Source organism: Rhodamnia argentea, chromosome 1, assembly GCF_020921035.1.
Source record: "Rhodamnia argentea isolate NSW1041297 chromosome 1, ASM2092103v1, whole genome shotgun sequence".
Classification (NCBI taxonomy): Eukaryota; Viridiplantae; Streptophyta; class Magnoliopsida; order Myrtales; family Myrtaceae; genus Rhodamnia; species Rhodamnia argentea.
The window spans coordinates 33,923,839-33,937,627 of NC_063150.1; the positions used below are offsets into that span (position 1 = coordinate 33,923,839).

General features: G+C 39.2%; 1 protein-coding gene and 1 non-coding gene across 4 annotated transcripts; one reads left to right on the forward strand and one right to left on the reverse strand.

Moving 5' to 3' along the window:
• Window positions 1-2,394: 2,394 nt before the first annotated feature.
• On the forward strand, window positions 2,395-11,890 carry LOC115738837 (probable pre-mRNA-splicing factor ATP-dependent RNA helicase DEAH4). 3 transcript variants are annotated; one of them, XM_048281842.1, is made up of 16 exons: window positions 2,395-2,717; window positions 3,137-3,229; window positions 3,405-3,509; window positions 3,655-3,872; window positions 4,325-4,377; window positions 4,453-4,569; window positions 4,982-5,073; window positions 6,212-6,298; window positions 6,714-6,928; window positions 7,242-7,334; window positions 8,487-8,610; window positions 9,430-9,574; window positions 9,795-9,864; window positions 10,699-10,859; window positions 11,152-11,327; window positions 11,414-11,890. In XM_048281842.1, the coding sequence occupies exons 1-16, from the start codon at window positions 2,497-2,499 to the stop codon at window positions 11,565-11,567; spliced, it is 2,124 nt and encodes a 707-aa protein (XP_048137799.1). In that variant the 5' UTR covers window positions 2,395-2,496; the 3' UTR covers window positions 11,568-11,890. The 3 variants fall into 3 exon arrangements, with proteins under 3 accessions (XP_048137799.1, XP_030527427.1, XP_048137807.1); XM_030671567.2 differs by having other exon boundaries at window positions 11,417-11,890; XM_048281850.1 differs by lacking the exons at window positions 10,699-10,859; window positions 11,414-11,890 and having other exon boundaries at window positions 11,152-11,321.
• Window positions 11,891-12,549: 659 nt separating this feature from the next.
• On the reverse strand, window positions 12,550-12,667 carry LOC115739030. The gene has a single exon (XR_004015171.1). It is a non-coding gene; the product is annotated as a U5 spliceosomal RNA (small nuclear RNA).
• Window positions 12,668-13,789: the final 1,122 nt, after the last annotated feature.

Here is a 13,789-nt window from a genome sequence, read left to right on the forward strand (position 1 = left end):
ACCGATTCCCGGACCGGTTTGAACAGGAAATGATTCCGGATCCTATTTTTTGGGTGGACTAATTCGGGTTCCGGGTAAACCCGGTCCGGTTGCACACCCCTAGTACAAAGTTACCATATATTCAACAACAACTTTTATAAAAGATGCACGGATGTGAAGAAGTCGAATGTAAATTCCACGAGTTTGGAATGAGATTTGAAATGATGTTGAGATAGCAGTCAATAAAGTTGAAGTTCTTTTCATGGATCTACATAAGTTAACACAAAAAAAAAAAAAATCAAAATGGAACAGGAAGGTACCAAATCAACACTCGGTTTCTTCCCTTCCATCTTCATCTTGTTCCTCACGTTTTGGGAAGAGGAGAGCGTGAAAAATCATGGACTCCAAGAGAGGGGCGAACATTTTCAATTAGTCACTTCATCGATTTTCGTGAGCACTTTTCTAAATGCGGGCCAAATTTTTTTAAATAAGTATAAACTTAGGTCTTATTTCAATTCTATCCTAAACTTTTTATCCCCATCTTTCACTCTAGTCACAAATTTGCCCACATATCTAAAAATTGCCACCAGTTTACTAAGAAATTATGGACATTAAATCTGATCGGAAGTTCATTATTAGAATCTATATTTTCATCAGCATCCTAACTCAAAAAGAATACTACCAATATCTTGATACGGATAATAATGAATTTGCGATCTTTGTAATTTGCTATCTTTGGACTCTCAAGTAGATTTAGAATTCAAGTGGCGGTTGCATATATTTTACGAGACGAAATGAAATTAAGACTAAACGTAAAAGTTGTGAATTTTTTTTTTCAAAGGAATTAGTCCCATGAAAGTAAGATTGAAGAAGGAGCCCACTTTTTCGATTCCGCCGTTGACCATCCACGTCATGGTCATCCGGTTAGGACATAAACAGAAGGAATCATTATGAATCATTGATTCGAGTTAATGTAAGCAAAAGTGTTTCGTTTATAGTGAAATTTAGCAATTTTAAACTAAAAAGGTAAATAAACAAAAGCAGTTTTCAAGTGCAATTTTTTCCATATATTCCAAAAAAAGAAATAAAAAAGAGAGCAGAACGCAAGGATTTTCTTTATTTTGAATTTTTAAATTTATAAGGGCAAAAATTGTCGGTAGCCGCGAGTTCCACGAGATCGAAGCTCCACCAAGTCGACTTCAACCCACAGGTTCAGAGTCCCCGACTGATTAAGTCCTCGATGCTGTAAATTTGGAGCAACTTCTTTTTCTTCTTCTTCTTCTTCGTTGTGGCTGTCGCCTGTCTTTGAACCTTTTCGCGAGGAGGCATGAAGCTCGCATGTGTCGGCCCTCGCTTTAGCTGGAATCTTTGTCGACGGCGGCTGCGGTGGCTTCTCCGTCGACGACATTAATCACCTAATGTGGTCCTACTTCCGACATGGAAGTTTCCATCGTGCTTTGGCTTCCGTGTCCGTCGTTGCTCGTGCACCTCGCAGTGGAAATCGTTTGGTTCAGGACAAAGGGTCACTTGAAGTTGCAATTTGACTTGGGATGAGATCGAAGACTTGTATGATGATAAAAGATTTGATAGAATTGCGACTTTCTCCAAGCGATCAAAGTGAGACAAGCATGCACGTGGTTCGCGTACTTTGTTGATTATGTTCTTGTGGAAAGCAAGATCGGGTGATCTCCTTTGCTCCATGCATATACCCGCCTTTGAGTTAATTAAGCCCAAACTCAACCAACTTAACTGGGCTAATTCGGTGTTATTAATCTCGCTTTCCATTTGGAAAGGTGTTCTCAACCGAAAATAACAATTAAGCGTTCCGAGCAACCGAACCGATTCACAACAATTTCAGTTCTCGGGATCAAAAAATTGAGAGTCAATCTTGATGTGTTAGGTTCTCAAATCTATATCTTGAAATGGTCGGTTTTAATTGGAAACATAGAATGCCGATTTCAAGGTAGGACACAAAACTAAACCATCAATTTAAGCGGATTCTGTTAATTTTTTTTTATCCCACAAAATATATATGAAAAATGAAAAAGAGTATTATCCACAAATAAAAATATTATATAACGCATTGCTTGTTCTCCGGGTCATTAACTGTTTCCGATTCCAAAAATCGAGAATTGACACGATAGGGTACGTTCAAGTAGTACCCGCATTGCGACGGATTACCGTCGATGATAACTATGAAACAAAAAATATAAACGAAATATCAATTTCTATAAATTCTCATTCTCGGTGGAAGCATAATTTACTTTTAAAATGAAGCACGCTTCTTTAATATTGAAAACGACACCGTCACCATTTTTATTCATGTCAAACTCCCATTTTCATCGTCAAATATAAATAGGAAAAGTTTAGTCTCGACCAAAAAAAGAAAGGAAAGGTTTAGAATATTTTACATTGCCCGCGCAACAGTAGTGTGCTCAAGAGCTTCACCATCATTGGCGGCGAGTTCTTCTTCTTCATCTCCTTCGCGACTTCGTTGTCTTACCAGATTTTGCAAAGATGGCCGACCGATCGTCGTCACTCCCGGACCTGCCCATTCTCCAATTCGAAGAGAAGATAGCCGAAACAGTCGAGAAGAACCCGGTGGTGGTGATCATCGGCGAGACTGGTTCCGGAAAGAGCACGCAGCTCTCTCAGATCCTCCACCGCAGGGGCTACACCAAATCCGGCATCGTCGGGGTCACTCAGCCCCGCCGCGTCGCCGCCGTATCCGTTGCCAGGTGGTGTTCGTCTTCTGCTCGCTTTTCTTGGACTTTTGTCCGTTGGGCACGCATCCTAGGGTTTTCGCATCCGTGTGTGTTAATAAAGAATCGTGGACTATCATCTCGTAACGTCAACAAGCACGTTCTGGGGTGCTGTTGAATTTTTGGCTATGTTTAGTGTCAGGCGCCGGACTGGGGTACTAAAGATTATTTGATGATTTGTGGTTCTTTTATGAGTTGAAAGCTTTGACTGTCATATTAGAAATTGGCATGCTTTTAGGCTTGTGGTGCGAGACAATTGGCCTCTTTTATTAAGTGGTCTCCTGTCTCTTTACTTTGGCGTTCGAATACATCTCATAATCTATAGCGGCTGTTTTTCTCCTACTTGTCATTTTTGTGATGATCCATTCTTATGGAAATTGATGCGATCCTCACAGACGGGTGGCGCAAGAGCTTGGGGTCAAGCTTGGGGAGGAGGTGGGTTACGCCATCCGGTTCGAGGATAGGACTTCGGAGAGGACAAGAATCAAGTAAAATTTTTCAAAGCGTTTTCCAAAGTACAAATTATGTTCAGCTTCGATTTTGTACCATTTCTCCTAGATAAATGAATGGTCCAACCTCCATTGCTTGCCCAGTTAAGGAAATTGGATAGAATCTCGTGTTCTACCTCCTTGCCTTTCTAACGATGACTTTGTACTTGCTCAGATACCTTACTGATGGTGTACTTCTTCGTGAAAGTTTATCCAACCCAGAGTTTAATGAATATTCAGTTATAATATTGGATGAAGCCCATGAAAGGAGTTTAAATACGTGAGTGTTTTGTGTGATTCTTCTATTTCATTTATGCATTGAGAGTCTAATATATCTTTAGTCTCCAATATCTATACCCACCTCTATATATCTGCTGCTTCTGATCAAGTTTTCCTTTTAATAATTATTGGTGATGAACCTTCAGGGACATATTACTTGGGCTGATGAAGCGCTTAGTCAAGATCCGCTCATCCAATTTGAGGATTCTGATAACGTCGGCTACTCTTGATGGCAATAAAGTCTCTAAGTTTTTCTCAGATTGCCCGGTACTAAATGTTCCTGGAAAGTTATATCCAGTGGAAATAGTATACAGCAGAGAGCGTCCTACAAGCTATCTCGAGTCTTCTTTGAGAACGGCCCTCAGTATGATATGAGTTTGATCATATACTTATTGTACTATACATCCAAACTTGCGCTTTGATCTTTTTGGCTTAATGCCGTGACCAAGAGTGATGATGGCTTCTATGTACTTGTCAATTATCAGTTGACGGTTTGTAGTGTGGCTGATGTTTGCTCTTTTTTTTTTTTTAAAATCGAGTTTATAATTGATACACTGTTTTTTTCTATCTTCTCCATCAAAGCTCAAACTATTTTCACGGTGATCTTTTCCTTTTGTTCCCAGTAAACTTCACTCTACCTGCGGAATTAATGGATAGTTCACTTAGCACCTGGACACAATATTTGAGTTTGTTATCAACTTCTCACCCACAACCGAATGAATTACTATCATAGGTCATTCTTGCATGTTGTCTTTTCTCTTTGTGTTGAATTGCAATACTAACTTGTTGATTATTTCTAACTAATTTAAATTGTAGAAATACATGTCCAGGAACCAGAAGGTGATGTCTTGATATTTATGACTGGACAGGTGAAATCAAATTTCTCTGGATTTTCCCTCTAGTTACAGGTTAAGAAATGAAACAGTTGATTTTACTTCTTACAGGATGATATAGATAAGTTGGTCTCCAAGTTGGAAGATGAAGTTCGAAGCCTAGAAGAAGGATCATGCATGGACGCCATTGTTCTACCCCTTCATGGTTCACTGCCCCCGGAATCACAGGCAATTTCTTACTATTTGCACGCTTGGAGGAATGTTTCCAGAATTAGGAAAGTGGATCGATTAATTAATGTCACTTTACTGTTGAGAACATATGCTTTAATGTTTTTTTTTAGAAGAAATAGCTTCAATATGTTTTCCTCACTGTATTATAATTTGGTAATAGACATGGAATTATGATTTTTTTTTTTAAGTATCCCAAAAGCTATCTTTCAAGAAGTTAATTATTTTGGGGGTAGATTATCCATAAATTCATTTCTCATGTTGTCTACTAGAAAAAATCTAGTGTAGTAGATCCATATATGCTGGTAATGGCAAGGCAGCTATGTGAAGTTCAAGCTGGGAAAAATTGAATCATTGACTTGTTTGATTTCACTTCATTTTCTTAATTTCCCTTGCTTTGTGAACCATGCAGGTTCGAGTGTTCACTCCTCCACCTCCAAACTGTAGGCGATTTATTGTTGCTACCAATATTGCTGAGACTTCTTTAACTGTTGATGGAGTTGTGTAAGTAACTTAGATTCATTTCCGTTGCATTTGCCCGTGAAGTTTAAGTTGCTGATTTACGTGATTAGGACATAATGACATACCTTGTACTTAGTGCTTCATTATCGATAATGTATTAATTATTTATCTAATTAAAGGAGAAGAATAATGGAGATAAAGACTAGAAAAGCCGAGAGATCAGGAGTTCTTTGTCAGCTCCAAAGACTACTGAAATGTAGACTCTAGTTTCGTATAAATCCTCCTTTTTCCTATTGTAAAGCGGTTCTTGTTATTTAAGAGTGGGTGGTTATCATTTTCAATGTGCTCAAGTAGGCTGTAACTGTTGGTGCTATCTCAATTTGCAATTTTGACTATAACAAAGTAAGTAAAAATTTTTGCTATATCAATCTTTCTTCTTGTTCAAACCTGCAGTGCAAATGAGTCTTGAGCTCTTGCAGAATTAATAAAGCTAGGTTCGCTTGTCGATTAAAGATTTGACTGTGTTGCTATTGAATTTGTGTGGCAAAGAGTAGAAATTTCTAGTTAATTTGCACACTTATCACTTTCTTGGGAACTACTAGAGTTTCTTATGTGCTAAACATATTATAAGATAGAAATATTCTTTTTGACATTCATACTGCAGAAATTTATGAGATTTTTAGATGAAGCGTGATTTTAATGTGTCAACGCTTTAGTTGGGATGTTGTGTAAGACTAAAGCATGGAAATTGATTTTAATTCAAACGCAGATGTTGGTCTTCTGTTCCCATTGGAAGTAGGACTTTGTGAGGCCACTACTTATTTGAAAGTTTGAGCTAAAGATGAGGGCGAGAATTAGTATTTGAGCAGTCTTAGAGCTTACTCTACTTTAAATGCATGAATTCAAGTTAGGCGGAGCTGAATCGTTTCCTTCTTATGCTAATTTTTTGATTGAATCCTGGGAACTCTTTGCATAAGAGTTTGAGATGACGGATGGAAATTCAACTCATAGATTGGAGTATCTTTTAACCAATGGGCTCATAATTGGAGTTGAGTCACTCAGTACAATTTGGTTATAGCTCTAGCTAGAACTCAATAGCTATGTTATCTCGTTTTTTTTAATGTTGAAAAACTGGCACCAGTTAGTTACCCTCACATTTTCATTTGGTTTAAATTGACAGGTATGTTATTGATTCTGGTTATGTGAAACAACGTGGATACAACCCATCCACTGGAATGTATTCCCTTGATGTTGTTCAAGTTAGCAAGTAAGCAGATGATACTCTCAATTTTAGATCTTGTTTTCCTCATCTTGCTTGACAGTTCATTTAGTGGCTTTCTTCCTTATAATTAGTGATAGATATACTCATTTAGTTGAGCAGATATATTACTGGTCTTTTCCAAAGGTCAGTTTCTTAATCATACAAAGGGCACAGCCTTCGGTCTTGAGCTTGTAATCCTGAATGTCTGTGAAATACCTTCTATAACTTTCAACATTGTCAATAGAATGAGACATGGCACTGAATGTGTGAACAACCAGTAGAAGCCTTTACATCACACTCTTAATAAACTTGCCGCTCATTTTGAGGTTGAGGACTTGAGGCTTGATGATTCTTGGCTTTTTATTATGGAAATAATGATTCTTTAAAATTTTAAGTTATTTATCGACTTGTGATTTTGCAGAGTGCAAGCTGACCAGCGTGCTGGACGTGCTGGAAGGACACGTCCTGGGAAGTGCTACCGATTATATCCATCCATAGTTTATCAAGATGAATTACCAGATGTAACAGTTCCCGAGATACAGAGATCTTCTCTTGCCGGCAGTGTTCTTTATCTGAAGTCGTTGGATCTTTCTGATATCGACATCCTTAGATTTGATTTTCTTGATTCTCCTTCACGTATGTTTGTTCAGATATTCTGCTTTCTTTTTGTAATACTTTGCATTATTTTTATATCTCTGCTCATTGCTAAATGTCACTTGTGAAAGTAAAAATCAGCTTTCTTCTCCCCAATGTGGAATAAAGAAACGAATTGGCTAGCGAAAAGAAATACCCTATAAAGCTCCATATTTTAATGTCTCTATTTGTCAAAGGTGAAAGTGATCAGAAATCTCAAAAGACGAATGCATATGGCTCAAATAACCTTTTCATGTTCTTGAGGCATATTTGTTTCTTTGGCTCTTATGACATATTGAATTTGAATGTACTGCAGATGATTCTTTGGAAGATGCTTTAAAGCAGTTATACCTTATCGATGCAATTGATGAAGATGGATCAATTACAAGCATTGGACGGACGATGGCCGGTACTGCCTTTCATCCATTTTAGTGTGCTCTGCTTCTAATAACTGTCATATGTCAGAGTGTATTCCTGTCACATGATGGCTTAATCATTGGTAAAAGTTGAGAGGCAATTCCTTCCATGATATTGGAGAACATGCTGCTATCTTACTTGAGAAATAAATGGATTGCCCCAAGGTTTAATCATAATTAGTGTGATTGGGAAATGGTCTTAAATGATTTTCAGTTCCAGATTTTTGGGAATTAATGCCACAAATTTTTCCAGTTGCATATCTAATGGTCCTTGTGGGCTTCTTCTTCTTCTTCTTTGTTTTTTTTTTTTTTTTTTTTGGGGGGGGGGTGGTGTATGTTGTTACATATTCTGCTATTGATTACGCTGTCCAGCATCACTAGGCAACTTGAAAAGCCAAAAGCATAAGTTGCTCCACCAGCTTTGAACTTTCCACTTTGGCTTTTGAGAGAAATAAATGTGAAAATGGAAAAAAATTTCTTTAAATAGTGAAAGATGAACTTATATATTTCTCTTTTCTATTATGAGTTGAAACCACAAAAAAAAAAATGAAGTATGAAAATAATTGCGATCAATTGCGTGGACCTTCCATAATATTTGACCTTGAGCCTCAATATAGTTATTTAGAGAACTTCTTTTCTCAGCCTAGACTCAGTAAAAGCTGAAAACAAAAGTCAAAAGTTACAGTTGAAACCAAAGAGTTACCAGCAAAAGTTCAAAGGCCATAAATTTAAAAATTGATTTCTCCGGAAGCTCTTTTTGTGAAACCCTGTTCTCGTATCATTATTTGTCTATTAGTAGAGAGACCATGTTTTCGAAGCATTATGTTTGTATTAGTAGAAAGACTTCTTCATGATTTGTCTTCTCCATGTATTATCTCATGTATAGTCATACAACTTTGCTTTCTTGTGAAAGAAACTGTAAATGTCTTGTTGACATTGTCTAGATTTCTCTCACAATTTCAGGAAAAGAACATGGTAGAATAGTAATAGCATTTTGCCACCATCAATGCTGTTGCAATAATATGAATTGAAGTTAATTTGTGCTGTCCTAATGGGTTATATGTCTTTTCCTTTCTGTGCTATAGTAGTCATCTCTTGTAAATAAGTTCACTTGGTTCATTATTTATTTTCTGAAATTAATACAGAACTTCCTTTGGAGCCTTCACTCTCAAGAACATTGATGGAAGCTAATGAGTATGGTTGCTTACCCCAGGCTTTGACTATTGCTGCCGTGTTATCTGCAGAGACTTCTCTGCTTCCTGGTCGAAGGTCAGTATCTGAATGTCATTGACTGTCCCTCATTCTGCATGCTATAAGATTATTTTCGGCTTGGAAGAATGGGAGCTGCATCAAGTGCCTCATGATGCTGCACAAAAAAGAGTGGAGAAATTGCAAAATGGGTAGTTAAGTGCTAGTTTCATTTACTTTGGTTTGCACTGCTAGTTTCGTCAAGTGTTTGGTTTGCACTCCGCAGCTTATGCTCAGAACTTGACGACTTAATTTCTTTGTTTCTTGGAATCTGGAATTGGAGAAATCACAAAATTGGTAGATACTTACTAGTTTCCATGAAGTTTGGCTTTCCCCTCCATCAATCACACTCTGAACTTGACTGTTACAAAATTGGTATATATAAAGTTTGGCTTCCCCTTCACCAATTGCAAAATTAGTAGACAAGTACCTTCACTTCCTGCAAAGTCACATTGTAAGTTTTTTGTCTTGAAGGCTCATGTGAATTGCATATCTTAGCCTGTTACACCTTTTTATAACGAACATGGTTGTTGATGTCGGAGGGCTGACCACCATGTCCATTGGCTTTATCAACATTATATCTTAAAAGGTCCATGACCTAGAGTTTTGAGTACTGTCCTCAAACTGTAATTAGTTTCACTAGGTTCTCGTCGTTATATTGTATGTTTGAGTGAATTTTAAGGGGGGTTCTTCTTTTTAAAATGAGTCTGGGCATGTCAGATATGGGAAATGATAGGAGAAACTATGTCACTAGTTCATGAAACCAGCTATAAGTCACTCTGAAAGTTGAGCATCCAACTTGAAGTTAATCTGTTAAAGTAACAATCATTATGATCGCAGCAAAGGTACTGAAAAGAAGAGAAGACACGGTCCGGATCTTCCCGATGGATCTGGCCTGGGAGATCATATTCAATTGCTGCAAATTTATGAGGAGTGGGATAGAAATGATTATGATATTGGTTGGTGCAAGGAAAATAATTTACAGGTACTTGTTTAACTTCCACTTTAGTAAGCAGGAAACACCTTTAAATGCCAGTAGTTGCAGTTTCTAGGTCAAATGATCTTTCAAAAAAACCTTGCACCTTCTATTTGGTATTGATGAGCGCATAATTTCCATTGTTATGTTTGTTGAGCATTGTGAGAGGAGGGAGGAATGATTACAAGAACTTAATGCAATGGCTCTGCATAATTATTTTCATTTGCAGGTTCGGGGGATGCTGTTTGTCAAAGATGTTCGGAAGCAGTTATGCCAGATAATGCAAAAAACAGTAAAAGGTCAGTTTGCGTTGTTATCTATAATTTCGCTTTTTTGAGCAAACAGGTGTAGTAATTGGTGTTTATGGTTGCGTCTGGAAGAGATTCTATATAACCAACAAATGCCGAATCGAGGTTTGCATCAAGAACTAAAATTCTAAGTTTAGGGGGCATCTTTCGTGGTTCAAATCAGGTTCTATGTTTTAGTGGCACCTACAAGTCTTAACGACATGCCCATATGTAACACTCGCAAAAACAATATTTATGTCCATGTCAACATATTCTCTAGTAATAAAATCAAGCTGCATTATGTAATGTATGTTCTCAATACATTCTGTGTGGTAACTTCAGTTTCTACATTCAGATTGTGCAGTGCAATGAAAGATTTATCTTTTTGTGTATTAGACGCACATAAAGTGACTGTCAGAGTCTTTTTACTTGAACGATAAATAAAATTCCATTCGGAAGCGTGCGCGCCAGGGTGGGGGAAGGGAAGGGGGAGGGGGGAACTAGAATTCTACACGAATTTTTTGCCTATTTTAAGCCAATACTACAGTATCATTACCTGTAATAATGCCTCTTCATGGGCCCTGTGAGTGTGAATGACTTTTCCTTCTTTTGGGAATCCACGTGTAAATTGGCCTGAGGTTCTTTTGTATGACCAGCCCCAGCTCCCAACCAAGTCCTATTGTAAAGTTTGTGCCAAAATGGTGTGCTTTGGCATAGCTTTGTGTGCTTTTCCAATTCCTATCACATTTTTCTCTCTAGAAGTGCTAGGTTGTTATATTATTCAAAGGATGTGCTCTTCTGGTTGTATATAATTGGGCATACTTTTTCCATTTTTGCCTGAAACAGGAACACTAGATGTGCGGACATCTAAAAGTAGGAAGGAGAGAAGGGATGATTATAGGAACTTGAGGAAGGCTCTATGTGCAGGTTATGCAAATCAGCTTGCAGAAAGAATGACTCTCCACAACGGATATCGTACAATAGGATTTAAATCCCAGCTAGTTCAGGTACAATAGGATTTAAATCCCTGTTAAATGTACTTATAATACATTTAGCTTCTACTTCTGAACGTGATGACATTACTACTGTAGTCATTCATCAAAACTAAACTAGATTCATTCTTACAAGGGATAGTTCCCACAACATGAGTACCAAGTACCAAAACAAGGTGCTTAAATAGGAAAAAGAGGGCAGTTAAATCATAGGCACCAGTAAAGTAGAAGCCATTCTTCCCTTTTTGTGGCAGTGTGCTTGTTATCTTTGCAATGGAAGGTAATGACGTTGATGTACTTCTGTTAGGTACATCCTTCCTCAGTGCTAGGGACAGATGAACAAGGAATGTACCCAGACTTTGTTGTCTACCATGAGTTGGTAACCACCTCACGCCCTTTCATGCGTAATGTATCTGCGGTAGACATGAAATGGGTTGTTCCCATTTTAGGGAAGCTCGAGAAAGTGAACGTCAATAAGCTGAGGTAGCACGATTGTAGTTTGTTCTGCTTTCAAAATGTCCCATGAGATGAAACGCGTTGATTTTCTTTTTTTTGTTTTCTCTTTTAAGCAGCGGAGGGTATAGTCAAATTGAGGAGGGAAATGATGGGAAAATAGCAATTTTGCCGAAGGAAGATGTCAGCCCAGATAATGTTCTGCCTGCCAATGAAAGCAGAATTCAGGCAGCGAGAGAACGTTTTCTTGCCCGGAAAGCCAAAAAATGAGCTCATACTTGTTGAACTGAGAGCTGTGAATTGATTTATAGAAGAAGATAATTCAGTTGATTGCTGAGGAAGTCTGTGTCTGAGAGATCTGCTGCTGAAGGGAACATCAATCACTTGTATTTCATTGGCGCAGAGGAAGATGTCATCGTGCCTCATTGTTGATCACATTGGGATCACATGTACAATGAAGGCCATTCCATGGACAATTTGTGATGGTGAGAGGAACAAGGACACATTCCATGGTCTGGGTTTCTCCTGATGTTTTCGGATAAAAATAGACCGGGTGGATGTGGATCCACAGGGATTGACCTGCTCAAGAATTGTGTTGCAGCCTTGTCTCATTGCTGCTGAAGATGTCTGGCTTCTGATCTCAGCATTCCTCTCTGTAAATATCGTGTTCCCTCCTGCGTACGGAGAACAGCCTTTATGTTTGCTGGTATTGGGCAGGCTAGGGGGTTTACCATTTTGCGGAGTGTTTTTCAGACCAATAGATGTTTAAGCAAGTCAACAAAGAGAGTTTGTAGTTGTGTTCATTCCACAAAAGAAACTTGTTATTTGCTGCATCATTGGTCTTGCAGGCGTTGCGGCTAACTAAGAATCAGAAGAGATACGGTCGACTTCCTCTTCATGTGAACCATTAGACTGGTGTACATCCTCATCTTAGTAGAGTGCACGTGCTTTTATAGCCATTCGTCCCAAGATGTAGTGAACAAATACAAAAGGTGCATTAACACTACGAGAGAGAAATTGCCATTGATTTTCACCTAATTGTCGAATGACCAAGCCCTGGCCAACACTAATTGCCTTTCATTACATAAAATCCTCGGACACCCTCTTAATTCGCTGTTCGAGTCCGAGGAGCAAAATCTTCCACCACAACGACAGAAATTTGCACGAGGCCCGCATCGTCGTGAGCCTAATCTACAGAAAACGCCCCCCAGGGCCAAAATGGAGAAAACATTCTTAAACTAGACTTGGTGTGGGCCCACTCCGAAGAGAAGACCCTCCAAAAATAGGCGTATGCCGCTGTTTGCGGCGAGCACACGGTATTCTTTAGTAAAAGGCGAAAGAATAGTTCGCTCTGTGCTCACCGCGCGGCTGCGTGAATTGAATGGGGTTCCCCAGCTCCTTATTTATTTGGAGCCCAAAGAGCCAGTGAGGTATCTACCAGTCCGTGTGGGACTCTTTCACTTCAAAACACGCATACACAGTCGCCCAGCGTGCGAAGAAAAACTTTTGTCACCTCCTCCTTTCACGCTCGTTGATTGTGTACTTCGAGAGGCTCTTCCATCCCTCTTCCCCCATCCCCACAGAAAGAAGTGATGCTTGTCGTTTCTTTCCGGTAGGAGCGCGTGCTGGGAGTCTGGTCATTGCGCCAGAGGGGGGATTGGCCTTGGTTATAGCTTGTTCCGATTCTATTCGAGCCAATGGTCCAGCGGTTATCAGCAGCGACAAGGACTGCTGCTGCCGCCGTCCGATAATCTAATGCGGTTCAGTTTGCACCTCATGGATCCGAGTAGTTTCTCCTGTTTGCCACTTCCCATCTACTCTGATAGGAAACTCTCCATGTGAAGCACCTAGCTAGTTAGCTTAGATGCTTTGTACAGTCCTATGGGACCAAAGGTGTGTTTCGTTCCGTCCTGGTAGCGCCGTTTCGCTGCTTGATTTGTCTGATTTCGAGCAGCTGTTCCCTAAGAAGAGAAATGTTGAATCGGGAAGTAGAGATCGTGTGGTGTCCCGATGCTTCTTAAGGACAGTCTTCGCGATTCTCGAACTTGGAATGCAATGCATTTGCTTGTCACAACTTAATTAGGAAACTCGAAGGGGGGAAGGTCCGCGGCATCATGCTGATCGTGGCATGTTGCAACCTCAATTTCAGCAGAGATCAGTGAAGGACCTGAATGTAAACTATGGGCTACTATTTTTTTCTTTCGTCTCCTGAGAAAGAAACGGTCGTCTCGACCGAATTCGACGTGAATTCGAGCGGAGGGCAAGAAGCCGCTTTGCCTGTGTTCTCTCTTCTTGCTCAAGGGATCTTGCTTGTTCGACGAACGGTCCATATAACACCCCGCACTTCCCCAAAGTAGAACGCTGCAAGAAGTTTATACATTCAAGTCTCCATTGCTAAACCAGCAAAGTTTCTAACACCTCGGTTTCTATACAACAGTGCAGGAAAAATGAAATAAAATCTTCATTTATTTCACGAAAAATATTATATTTTT